Genomic DNA, 13,279 nt, shown 5'->3' on the forward strand with positions numbered 1-13,279 from the left:
AAACGGACTTAATGCTGACCCTTGATGCAAGCCAACTGTTACTTGAAAACTTTCTGTCTGTCCCAAACAGGTCCGAACACTTGTCTTCACATTTCTGTACATTTCCTGCACCAACCTGACATATTTCTCCGGCACCTTCTTCTCCCTCAGACACCTCCAGACTTCTTGCCTTGGCACGCTATCGTATGCTTTCTCCAGATCAATAAATACCAGATGTAGCTCCCTTTGTTTCTCTCGATATTTTTCCATCATCTGTCGTAACCCAAAGATAGCATCTGTTGTTGATCTACCAGGCATGAAGCCAAATTGTTCCTTTGCAATCTCCACCTCCTCCCTCAATCTACCATCAAGAACCCTTTCTAGGATCATCATTAATGAAATGAAACAATATGCTGATGCTTTATTAATGGTATTCAGCGGTGAGATGGTTGAGTAAAGATGCAGTGTTAAAAATGTTTTCCCTTTATAATCCGAAATAGATAATTTTCTTGTATATTTAATACCTTATCTTACCGAGCACAATGAAATTTCACAGAAAAGTCTATTACTTTTTAACATGTTGTAACTTTCCTGCCATCAGCACTGAGTGAAGTTATCTTTTCATAAGTATTCTTTCTCTTGCTTGCTACGCAGCGAAAAAAACTTTTGAAGTTACTTTGGCCTGCTCAGTTAGTTTTCTCTCGAAATCTGATTTAGCCTTCTTTACATACTAGTCACCATTCTTGCTTGTGCTTTATACTGCTGATGGGTATGCTGATCACCTTGTTGTTTATATTCCTTCCACAATGGTTTTTTTTTCAGCTCCTGCTTAATATTATTAGTCAACCACTTTATTCCTACTCCGTTTATTCTCCTGATCCTGAGTGTACACCCTGATACTGCTTCACTCAAGCAAACCTTGACCAATTCCCATGTACTAATGACATTCATTCTGTGTAGTTTCTTATGCCATGTCACTGCTCCAAGTTGCCTCCTAAGTTTATCATAATTGCCAGCTTTATAGTTCTGCATAAACTCTTTCTTGACTGAAATTTCCACATGTTGAGCAACCTCACAGGACAAGACTGCATGGTCACTTTCCGTGATCTGAGGTAGCTACTGTAGTTAGAGACAGATCTTCTGATGCTATTACCAGATCCAACACTCTCAAACCCCTGGTCCCTTCCATGGCATGCTCTTTCAAGTAGTTGTCCTTTTGTAACTGCATAAATTCCATTTTGCCATGTGCCATTTTCTCTTTCTAATGTACATCACCATAGCTGAACTCTCCATTGTTAATTGCTTGGCCAGTACGCATTGTGCTAATCTGCTGATGCATGTCGTCCACTTTTGGACCCCAATGGGTATATCAACAAAAACAATATATTTTGTCCTATTGTCCTCTATCTCACACCAGATAGCCTCAAACGAACCATTTCCATTAGATCTACAATCTTCCTTAACTTATATTTTTGTTGGTTGAAGTTCTTCGGCTATCATTAATAATACCACTCCTGCTGCCCTATTTCTTCTATCTTCCCTGAATATTATTATTATTATTACGGACAACTCCAATGAGCCCTTAGACTCATCGAGGGAGGCCCTAAACATCATGTCAAAAACTACTCAGAATTCGCACGGTATCTATCATACTTTGCCTTGAACTCATTCACAGTCACGGCACCCACAACAGACTCTGGCAACTTATTCCACTCATGCACCACTCTTCAAGTAAAAAACTTAGTTCTAACGCCCTTGTTAACTACACTCTTGTTCAATTTCCATGGATGGTCTCTAGTACTACTCAAAATCACTTATGTTCTGAAAAATTTCCTCTGAATTAATGTTGTAAAAACATATCAGTAATTTGAATGTCTCTATCATATCATATCACCTTTTCCGCCTATCAACCAGTTTCCGTAACCCGACAGATCCTCAACCTGTTCTCGTAAGGTTCATTCCACAGACCAGCTATCATCTTGGTCACTCGCCTGTGGATTCTCTCTACCTCCTCCCCATCACCAAAAAAATCCTGGCGCACAGTAGTCAAGATGGGGTCTTATCAAGGCTCGATAAAGAGGAACAATAACCTGCTTTGTTTCTGCTGGTCAAATATTCTTCAGTAACCAAGCGATCTGATGAGGTGCATTAGCCACTTTTGCTATGTGCCCCCCAAACTTTAATTCCCTATCCACTAACACTCCCAAGTCTCTGGCTTCGTCTTCCTGAAGTACATTTCCACCAATGTAGTATACTGGTGATAATCTTTCACCCCCAAATGCATAACCTAACACTTTGCCACATTAAACTGACATCCATTCTCCTTAACCAGTCTGCCAACCTATCCAAATCATTCTGCAGAATTTTGACATCATGTGTATTCACTATTGCTCTACCCAACTTTGCATCATTGGCAAATTTCAGAAAAACTCAAACAAATAAGTGAACAGTTCCTTTCCTATATCATTAATGAACAAATTAAATAGCAGTGGTCCAAGAACAGAACCCCTGTGGCACCCTACTAGTCACAGGCCTTCTTTTGGACTCTACTCTCTGATATCTCTTCAAATACAATATCCATTACATTCTCTCCCTGTAACTACATCATTCTCGGACCACCAAGGTCTCGCTTATGCCAGTAAGTTTTGGCCAAGTTGAGCTGACCAATGCTAAAAACGACTCTCCTTCATTTCTGATACTTCCGGCATTCATTGAGATGCGTTCATTAGTTCATGTTACTGGCACTAGACCACAATAGCTTTGGATAATTAGAAGCGAGATTCAGATAGACGAACTCTTTCCACTCCTTATATGTTAAGCGTCGGTATTGCCATATCAGATGTACGCGTTCCTAATTATTTTTAGTTGACAGGAGTGGAACTCGGTAGGCGTCTGTCGCGACATTTCATTTATGATGCATTTTGGAGCATTCTGTATTCCGATATTCTTCTGTTCAAACCTGTCGTATTTGTATTCCATTGCCGTTTAGTCGATTGTGGTCCGTCTGTTTGACTCCATATTACTTGCAACAGTCTATCGCCCACTATCATACCGATCTCAAAGTCACTTATGTCACGTTCTTTACCTATTGTAGTGGTGTGTATCTGTTTTCCTATTTGTTTTATCTAGTCTTAGCCGAAAACCTGGCATTATCTGTGACGCAGCGGGTTATATACTTGTAGTAACACCTAATGAACTCTATGAGTGTGTTTGTAACTATTAAGCAGGTAATTATAATACTTATGGGACAGTTGGAGGAACACCAAAAGGAGAAATGTATTAAAAGTCTTCCTGGATGAAAGTCAAGAAATATTTGACGATAGTAGTAGCTGATTAGTAGTAGTAGCAGAGGAGTAGTGTAGAAGTAAAATGTATGGAAAGAGAATTAAGCAAGAATACCAGAAGAAGAGAGATTATGGGAGATGAATAAAAAGGTGTCACTCAGTCACAATTACACGAAGAGTAACAGTACAAACTTGAAGAATGACAAGTAAAGTAAGGAATGGAATATGAGGGGGAGACCAGAAAAACAATAAGAAATCACTAGAAGTTATGCCTTTTTTAAGCAGCCGAGAGATTGAGTATTGGAGAATCATGATCGTGTTGTTGGATGGAGTTGGTGGAAATGTCATGTGCTAGAAGATATATATTGAAATTATTTAATGACAACCTTTTAGGATATCTAGTATTGGTAGTTTTATTCCATGTGGAGGGAGTTGACGAATTTGATTTGAATGAGTTGGGGATCTTTGTAATCGAATTTTGCGATCTCGAATTCAAAAATGGAAGATTTATGATATAGTACATACTGGCCGTGCTGTATTACTGGAGATAATTCAGCAAAAGTATATTTTGGAGATGCTATTTAGAAAGTTGAAATTAAAAGGCTTTACTGCAGAGTATTGAAGCATTACATGGGAATACTTTGATAACAAGAAAAACATGGACAAGTAAAGAAAACGTATTGGTTATATCATTTTATAACAGGTTTGATTACACCACATCTTGAATGTTGTGCGCAGGTTAGGTCGGCTGTATTTTTAGGTGATTTTGGAACTGAAAATGTTGTGATCTAGGTTAGGAGAAAGTAGCATTGGACTGTGGGATGTCAGGAAATAAATCGAAGGTTAAGTACTATAACTGTTTCATAAAGTCGTTGAAAGGAGCCTACCCGATAGGCAAGGAAGAAATTTTTCAAACGTCGTAGTGACATGGACAAGAGGAAGAAGAAAGTGTTGGGGGCGAGAAAAGTGTATTATCATAGATGGTGAAGGCAAAGAATTAAAGATGCTGTCCTGCATGTGCCTTATACGATGGTCAGCTAATAATAATTACAATATTAATGTTCCATCCTTCTTAATCAATTTTTTTATAAAATAGGTTCACCATTTCCAGATCGAATGAAACTATCATTCCATTTGTTAAGTAAAGCTTTGAACCCAAAATTCACTAGTGTTTATTTATTAAAGAGACTGTCTTCGTTATATCTAATTAAAATGTAATTCTTCGATATGTGATTTTGTAAAGGCAAATTATATGAGGATATTATACTTATACCTGAAAAAAATGACTTAGTATGTATGTAGTATGTATAGGCTGACCATATGTGCCGTTTTGAACGGAACAGTACCGTTTTTTTTTCACATTTCCCGGCCTTCCCTCGTTTTAATAAAAATGTTCATTTTGTCCCGTTTTTAATAAAAACAAAACTATAAATATACTTTCATATTGGTCAGTGATAAATTATTATTTATAATCTATAATTGTATATCAATATCATGGATACCAGTAATTTGTATAACCATTGAGTCGCATTGTTCGATACTACATTTCGATATTGGAGTGATTTATTCAGAGAAAATATAAAAATACATATTGGAAACACTTGCTCACCTCTTCTGCTGTAGCGTTAATTTTTGTTTTGCCTGTATGCTAACCGGTAGCTTTGTTATTCAATACTGGTGGTTTAAATTTCATATTTTTCAAAGTTTTAAGTCTTTTTAAAGCTTTAAGTCTATCATTGCATTGCCAAAGAAGCGAAACTGCAATTTTAATGACGATCTCCAGAAAGAATTCAAATTGATTAAACTGCATAACATTGCAATGCCCATTTTTCTGTTGCTCATGGAGGCAGAAGCGACATCAACCAACATCTACGTAGCCAGAAACATAAGGATGCTGAAAAGACTCTGGCTTCAGTTAAAAACATCAGCTCGTATATGGTGAGACGTGATGGTGATAGTTTAAAGCGATAAAATTGCAGCAAGTGAAGCTCTTGTTACTTATCATACTGTGCGTCACCGCCAAAGTTTTCTCGCAAACGACGGCTTCTCGACATTGATAAAGAAAATCTATTTATTGTACAATGAAACCTGTGGAGTGTTCATTACTAAACAAACACACGTTACCGCAGTAATAAATTTTAATAAGTAAATATTTCGTTTTAAGTATCATGGGACATCTTCAGTACAGTTAATTCAAGCAATACTAGGAATTACAGTTAGGGCGCATGCTTACAATGGAATCCCTCTATGCATGCAGTAGCGTGTTATAGAATTAAATTAAAATATATCTGGAGAAAAAAATAGATTACATTAAAATAAGATAACATATATAAAAATTATTTTACACAATTTTGTATGACAATTTCCCATACTTTAGGAATAGCAAGAACGTCATGACGGTTTAGATTTGGTCTGTGAAGTAGGGCTTCACCACTTTCTTTATATGAACGTTCATGTTTATATAAAGATCTGTGTAGAAGTTTGGTCTTTTCCCAATGGATCCTGTGGTTTGGGTTTTCAACTCCGTGTTGTGCGAAGCCAGATTTTTGCTGTTTGATAACACGGATATGGTCTTGATGTTCGGAAATAGCGTTTATTAACAGATCTACCTGTCTGTCCATAGTAAGACAATTTACAGGAGCATGGAACCTCGTACACGCCAGGTAGCATCAGAGGTTACTGTTTTTCTTTAGGAGAAGGTAACAAGTTATAGATCTGGTTGATTGGTTTGTAGGTAGTAGCAAGTTTGTATTTCTTCAAAATTTTTGAAAGACGTTCGGAGATGCCTTTTGACATAAGGTATGGAAATCCTACGGTCTTGTTCTTGTCTAGGTTGATGTGTGGGGAAGTGATCTACAAACCAATCAACCAGATCCGCAATTTGTTACCTTCTCCTAAAGACAAACTCTCACCTCTGATGCTACCTGGCGTGTACGAGGTTCCATGCTCCTGTAAATTGTCTTACTTTGGACAGACAGGTAGATCTGTTCAGAAACGCATTTCGGAACATCAAGACCGTCTTATCAAACCGCAGAATCTGGCCTCGCACAACACGGAGTTGAAACCCCAAACCATAGGATCCATTGGGAAAAGACCAAACTTCTACATGGATCTTTATATAAACATGAACGTTTATATAAAGAAAGTGCTGACTTCACAGACCAAATCTAAACCGTAATGACGTTCTTGCTATCTCTAAAGTAGGGAAATTGTCATACAAAATTGTGTAAAATAATTTTTATATATGTTATCTTATTTTAATTTACTTTTCCCCCTTCCAATTATATTTTAATTTATTCTATAGCACGCTTCCCCACGCATATTGGGATTCCATTGTAATCATGCGCCCTAACTGTATGCTATTCCTAGTATTGTTTGAATTAACTGTACTGACGATGTCCTAAGATACTTAGGATGAAATATGTACTTATTAAAACTTATTACTGTAGTTCCGTGTGTTTGTTTAGTCGTTAAAGAAAATCTATGAACCAAAATTTTTTTACCACGCGCCAAATCAGAAGCAATAATTACCTATGTTTTATCACCATACATATTGGGCGAAGTAATAGAGGATTTGAATAAAACAAAAAGCATTACAGTTAGGTTAGATGCATCAAACAAAAAAGACATCGGTACGTTTTGCCAAAGTGTGGTGCTCAGGACAAAGTCATAGACTTTATTTCCGTACGTGGTGAAACAAGCTACCTACAGTGTGCTATGTTGTAGGAAGTGACAAATTTGCCTTACAAAACAAAATTTTTGCTTTGTGTGCAGATAACACGAACACCAATTTTGATGGTTGCAAAAGATTTGCAAAAATAATATGTGGCAAAAGTTGAAACTGAACTGAAGATGCAGATTATCGGTATTAGTTGTGAAAATTGGGGCACACATTATACACAGTTGTTTTTCCAGTTGGATACATGGAATAAAGAAAACATTCCTGTATCTGATAGATGGGTACAAATCTTTTTCTAAAATGAGTGAAAAACGCCTTGCAAGACTTGTGATATTGTAGAGTTTATTCTGTCTTCCAGGAAGTACAGCGCCTGTTGAGAGAATATTTTCTATTATGAACAGGATGTAGTCAAAGGAGAAATCTAGATTAATTGTTGGGACAATGAGGGTTATGTTAGTTGTAAGACAAAATTGTGTGATGGAGTGTGGGAAGTTTTATGATAAGGTGTTGAAAGACCGAAATTTGCTGCGTAAGATCACTTCATCGGAGAAATATTCATGGTACGATCGTGGTGAAATACAGTCCCCTCTATGTTTCCCTAAATTTTTGTATGGGTTCTGTCACTGAAAAATAATAGTAAGCTCAATATGTTTATGTAATAAAACATTTTTATCATCTTACTTTTCATGAATACAGAATATTACATAACCCCTGTCCCGTTTTTGTCTCAAGGAAATATGGTCAGCCTATGTACTAAGCCGTAATTCATTTTCCCCAGGTACACAACACAGTATTAGCATACTAACACTACAGAACTCTTCGTTTAAATGTTTAATAAAAAAAAAGTTTTAATGTCATTTCCTTAGAACAGAGAAATAAAGTAATAAAATACCAGTACTACAAAACATTTCCTCTCTCTCATTGGATAAATAAGTAAATACATTCAGCTTATATCAATGGCTCACAGCAAAGGAACGATTATTATTGAGTTCCAAACAGCTTTGGATTGTTACTTTAGGTTTTCGAGGCGTCTTGAAGTTTAACAAAATCTGCTGTATTCCCTACTTATCCCCACGTACAGGCCAGCGCCATAACTAGGGGAGAACACGTCTGTCGAAATGTCTTTAGTGCATTTCGTTCTGTACTGGATATTTGTTACTTGTTGATAGCATATCAGTTGATTACTGATATGCTATCAACTGATATATATGCACAAAAAGTAAATTGGAAAACAAAAATCCATTCCCCGTCTCTTTCTTCTCTTTTTATTAAAAAGAGAAGGTTTTATTAAAATCTTAATATTTCTTATAAGGATATTTAATATTTATTGCAGTTCAACATCATTGAATTCGACAGCGACACCTTCCGCATTTTGCTTGATTATTTGCATTGTGGCTCTTGTCCTCTCACGTGCGAAACTATTCCTGGTTTAATTTGTGCAGCTGAGCATTACGACTTACCTGAATTACTCCAAGCTTGTTTCCATCATGCAAAGCAAAACCTTCGTATATCTGTGGTAAGTTCAGTAATATTTTCGTTCTTTTTGTGATATTTGTTGTAAATATGAGATTTCGTTAATGGAATAAAAGATTGTGAAATCACTAAACCTAACCTTGAAACAAACTGATAATACAAAATAAAATGTGTAAAATATTTAGTGGGATATGTGCTATTATAATACATTTAGTGTCGCAACAGCCTGCTCCCCCCTCCCTCCCATTTAAGTTGTATTTTACCTTTTCTCAGTAAACAACACTTTGCACTTCTTTTACTGGTAACCGTATGAGTGTCAAATTAATGAAGTCTGAGTGTTCGTGGTATTGGCAGATAATAAGTAGATACGAACAGTAGCATATAAAGATTCCAATAGTCGGGGAGAAGTAGCCTTATATCCGAAGAAACTGATTTCGCGCACGATGGAAAAACACAGCATTCTACCAGTTAGTTGATTGATTTGTGGTTTATTGGCACAAGGGCAGCGAAGGTCTATCTAAAGGTTACGCAGTAATAAGATGTAAATTAGGATATAATTTACTATGTGCATAAAAGCAAATTAAAGAAAAAGTTACGCAGTGCAGTATCGACACATAAATAGAATTTATAATCAGATGTGTTTGTATAAATCAATTCTTTGTAAAAATAAAATGAACTTTATGCAATTTGTTCTAGTCGGATAAGATTTGTCTGAGTGTATGTAGTTCAGCCAGGCTATTAAATATTTCATTCCTTTCTGCAGTGAAGTGCTAGTACTCCACCAGAACATGGCAAATGGTGAGAAGTTGCAGCTCAGACTTACGTGAGCCATTAACCCCCACGATAAATAAAAAATGATCACAATTATTGACTTATGCGGAGCCTAGTAAAACAATCTTCTGTTTCTACGTTAACTAGACTGCTAATGATTAATTTCGTGAAAATTTTCACTGCTTCCTACCATGATGACTGCCATTGGGTAATGAGGAAATCAGTGATCTTCTCTGTGAGTATTAATCCCAGGTAGACGAATGAAGGAATATCAGACTTCCTTAGTTGGCACAATGGGATGTTGCAGGATGGAATGCAAACCTGCCATGGAGGAATTCTGTTATTTTTGTGGGTAATTTTGTCTAAATTCATGTCATTAGCTTGAATAGTTTGTAATACGCATATCAAAGGGGTGTAGGGCAGTCTAATGTGTGTAATATTCTGCTTTAGAGGAGACATTTAGGGCATAATTAAGAGGCAATGATTTCTGTAGAAGCGACAAAGCAGTTCGTTTGATTCGACATAAATACTTTGAAAGGGCGATGTGCGAAAGGCACCAGAAGCTATTTGTATACCCTGATCGATAGGATCTAATCGTTGCCACTTACTCTCCCCCCTTTCAGAACCGTAGACTTGGGACCCATAATCCAACTTTGAACGAACAACCACGCGATAAAGGCGAGGCATGAAGGATCGATCCACGCACCACTCAGTGGAGATAAGGCGAAGGATATTCAGTGCTCTTACACATTCACCTAGTTTGTGAATGTTACTTGGATAATTCTTACCTCTGGTTCTTTGGGTGAAAGGTGCATTTTTGGCAGAGGTTTACGCAGGCACTTCTGCTGAAAACCTGGACCCATTGCTAAGAGCCTCGTGAAGAAATATGATCGACTGTTTGTCTTTCAATGATCCTCATGTTACATGAGTGATGGTAAATTGTTACGTCATCAACATATAGAGCATTGCCTCCAGCGGGAAGAAGCTGTTCAGTGATTGAGTTGACTTTGATAGCAGAGAAGGTCCAACTTAAGACAGAGTCTTGGAGGACACTCATTTCTTGATGACGTGACCGAGATATTGTGCTTACCAATCGAACTTCAAAGACTCCTACAGACAAAGTTTTTTTTTTTTTTAATGGTACCATCTGAGACCTAGATTATAGACGTCTTTTAATATGCCATATCTGTCGGCTGTGTCATAAGCTTTTTCTATGTGAAAGAAAACAAACTAGATGTTCTTGTTTCAGGAATGCATCTCTTATACAGGTTTCTAGACAAACAAAATGGTCTCCTTCTATCAGTAGGTAGTTATAATGCTTGTGAAAAAAACTTAATTAAACCTTCAGATGGAAGAATATCTGAAATGAGTAGTGTAAGGTGCGTTAGGTCTTAAAGCTTCTATTTTAGCTTGTCTTTACTGCACAGATTATTTTAATGTTAAGATCGGCACTACTCCATTAATGAAATCTAAAGGAAGTTGAAAGTATGTACGGATAGTAGAATTATCACTAGTGGGGAATGAAAAGCCTGTAAATATTTCATTCGCCCAAATGTCCATTTCGTTATGTACCATAACCAAAGCGTCTGATAACGTAGCCATTCGTTTTGAACACGAAGTAAAGCTAAAGACTTCATTTAACTTCAATATTTCTGTATTAATGATGTCGATTAGTCACGTGACTGAAATGATAATAGTATTCTTCTTTTCATTATACACAAAAGCCGCCGCTGTTTATGAAAATTGCAGTGACCCGTCTTCAGAATTCGCACTGGAAAAGAAATCCAGTCATCTCCGATGCGGATCCCAGTACATTTTATCCACATAACCCATTTCGAAGTACATCTAACGGAACTCCACATTCCAAACTTCAACATTGTGTAATATTATTATTAAGACGGACCTTGAGGGACTCATCGAGGGAGGCCACATACTACACACACTGGCTATCATACTTATTCTTGAATTCATTCACACTGCTTGCACTCACAACATCCAATAGTAATCTATTCCAATCAACGCATCACTCTGAGAGAAAAATCTAGATTTCATCCCCCTTTTAGAGCCTGAATTCTGAGCTTCCAAGGATACCCTCTTGTCATTTCCCCACCTTCCATAAAATGAAAAATCCCATCAACTGAAATCCCGTATGACCTTTTCAGAAATTCGCAAGTTTCAATCATATCACCCCCTTTTTCTCCTGTTTGCTAGTGTCTGCAACCTACAAATTCGCAATCTGTCTTCATAATTTATTCATTGTCGTTAGTATTTCACAATCCTGACATCATTTTTACACACTGTCCTTTGAACTCTATCCGCTGTATCAGAATCACAATGGAGACCAGACCTGCGCAAAATAGTTTAAGTGAGTTTTTATCAAGGCCTTGTAAAGAGTCAAAATTATTCCTTTATCTTTTCATGTCAAAGTTTGTTTCAGCATTGCAATTGTATTTTGATTTGTATTTGCAATCTTTGCTACATGACCCCTTAACTTCAACTTCCTATCTACTAACACTCCAAGATCCCTAGCCCGATCAGTTTCTTCTAGCATAATCCCACCCATATAATACAACATTGGATATCTAATCACACCGAAGTGCATGACTTTACATTTACTGATATTGAACTGATATCCATTTTCCCATGCCCACAATTCCAGCCTATTCAAATCATTCTGCAAATACTACATATCACTAGCATTCCTGATTACCCTACCCATCTTTACATCATCATCAGCAAATAACTATGTCGCTTGTCAAATCCTTCCCGATATGATTAATATATAGATTGAATAACAGTGAACCAAGCAACGATCCTTGTGGTACATCACTGGTTACCTTAAATCTTGCAGACTCAATCCTCCGTATACCACTTTTTGATATCTGTCAGTCAACCATCCTCTTATCCACACTAATATTTTATAATCCAAGCCCATAGTCTGCAGTTTATGCAACAGTCTACCATGCTGTATTCTGTCAAAAGCTTTAGCAAAATCCAAAAGTATCATGGTTTATCCATTTCCCCTTGTCTTGTTCAATGTTACCATTGAACTAAACAATGGGAATGGTTACATCATAGACTAGAGAAATTATATAGCCTGGTTAAAGGAATAGCCAATTAAGCTGAACCCTTAACTGGAGCTTCAACAGGAACTGATATCCCATCAGTTCCTGTTGCTGAATCCTCCTCACACACCCGAGTTTCTTTATCCAGTGAATAGGTAGCAATGAGCTCAATGTCGCACACACTAGTTTGATAGCTTTAGCAAAATGGGTACTCGTTAGTTGAATATCTGTTATGCATCTGTCACCCTCACACCATCTGTATTCAGTAGTTATTCTTGCATATTCATTTCATCTTTTACTGCTCACTTACTGTGTGCTGTTCCATAGTCTAGTTGTAGTATATTGCAAGCAACTCCAAATGTTATTTTGAATCGAATGTTATGAGAATGTTGGGAATATCTGTGTAGTGTGGTTGTCGGTAACAAAAGACCGTCATGTCGTGCATCTGTATATCCTCGAATTGATTGCGCTCCAGCTTGCTTTCGACTAAATAGCCAATGTTGCATACATCAGATTTCTGCATTCGTAATCACGTTCATTGGCTGTTGTGCATTTATTCAGTAATTAATTCATTCCACATCACAATTCGTATATGAATGAAAATCTATTCCTCATTTTAATTTTTTTTAAAATCTAAATCTTGTTTTTGATCATAAAACTTATGGATTTGATAAGCTAAATATTGATAAGTTTTCTGCTTGCTAAAGCTTAGATTTCGTAAACAATTTAGTCGAACATCCAATCTATTTTGAAAAGTTCAAAATGAGAAAATCCACTTTTTTTAATGAGAACTTTTACTTTAGTAAAAGTTCATTTTGCCTAGTGTCAGCAGAAAAATAAGCTGGGATGTCTGATGCAAGCTAGTTGTAATCGCACCAAATGTGGGTAGATGGATTTTTACTCAATTATTTGGAATCATAATGTCATCGATGCATTCTAAGGTTACTTGCAATTGTACTATTTGAAGTGGAAATTTGTCGAAACTACATATTGCAATAGCTCCACACTGAGCTGGATGGAATTTAATG

The 13,279-nt window shown here is 36.8% G+C and overlaps 1 protein-coding gene across 1 annotated transcript in view; it reads left to right on the forward strand.

Moving 5' to 3' along the window:
* LOC150102780 (uncharacterized) overlaps positions 1-13,279 on the forward strand; it is a 74,162-nt gene that overhangs the window by 48,184 nt on the left and 12,699 nt on the right. Inside the window, exon 14 of the mRNA XM_090399067.1 lies at positions 8,276-8,458. Within this exon, the coding sequence (XP_090255193.1) occupies positions 8,276-8,458 (183 nt within the window). The remainder of the gene's footprint in view (positions 1-8,275; positions 8,459-13,279) is intronic.

The sequence above is a fragment of the Typopeltis vanoorti genome, chromosome 10 (genome assembly GCF_054136105.1).
Source record: "Typopeltis vanoorti isolate ZY-2024b chromosome 10, IOZ_Tvanoo_1.0, whole genome shotgun sequence".
Classification (NCBI taxonomy): domain Eukaryota; kingdom Metazoa; phylum Arthropoda; class Arachnida; order Uropygi; family Thelyphonidae; genus Typopeltis; species Typopeltis vanoorti.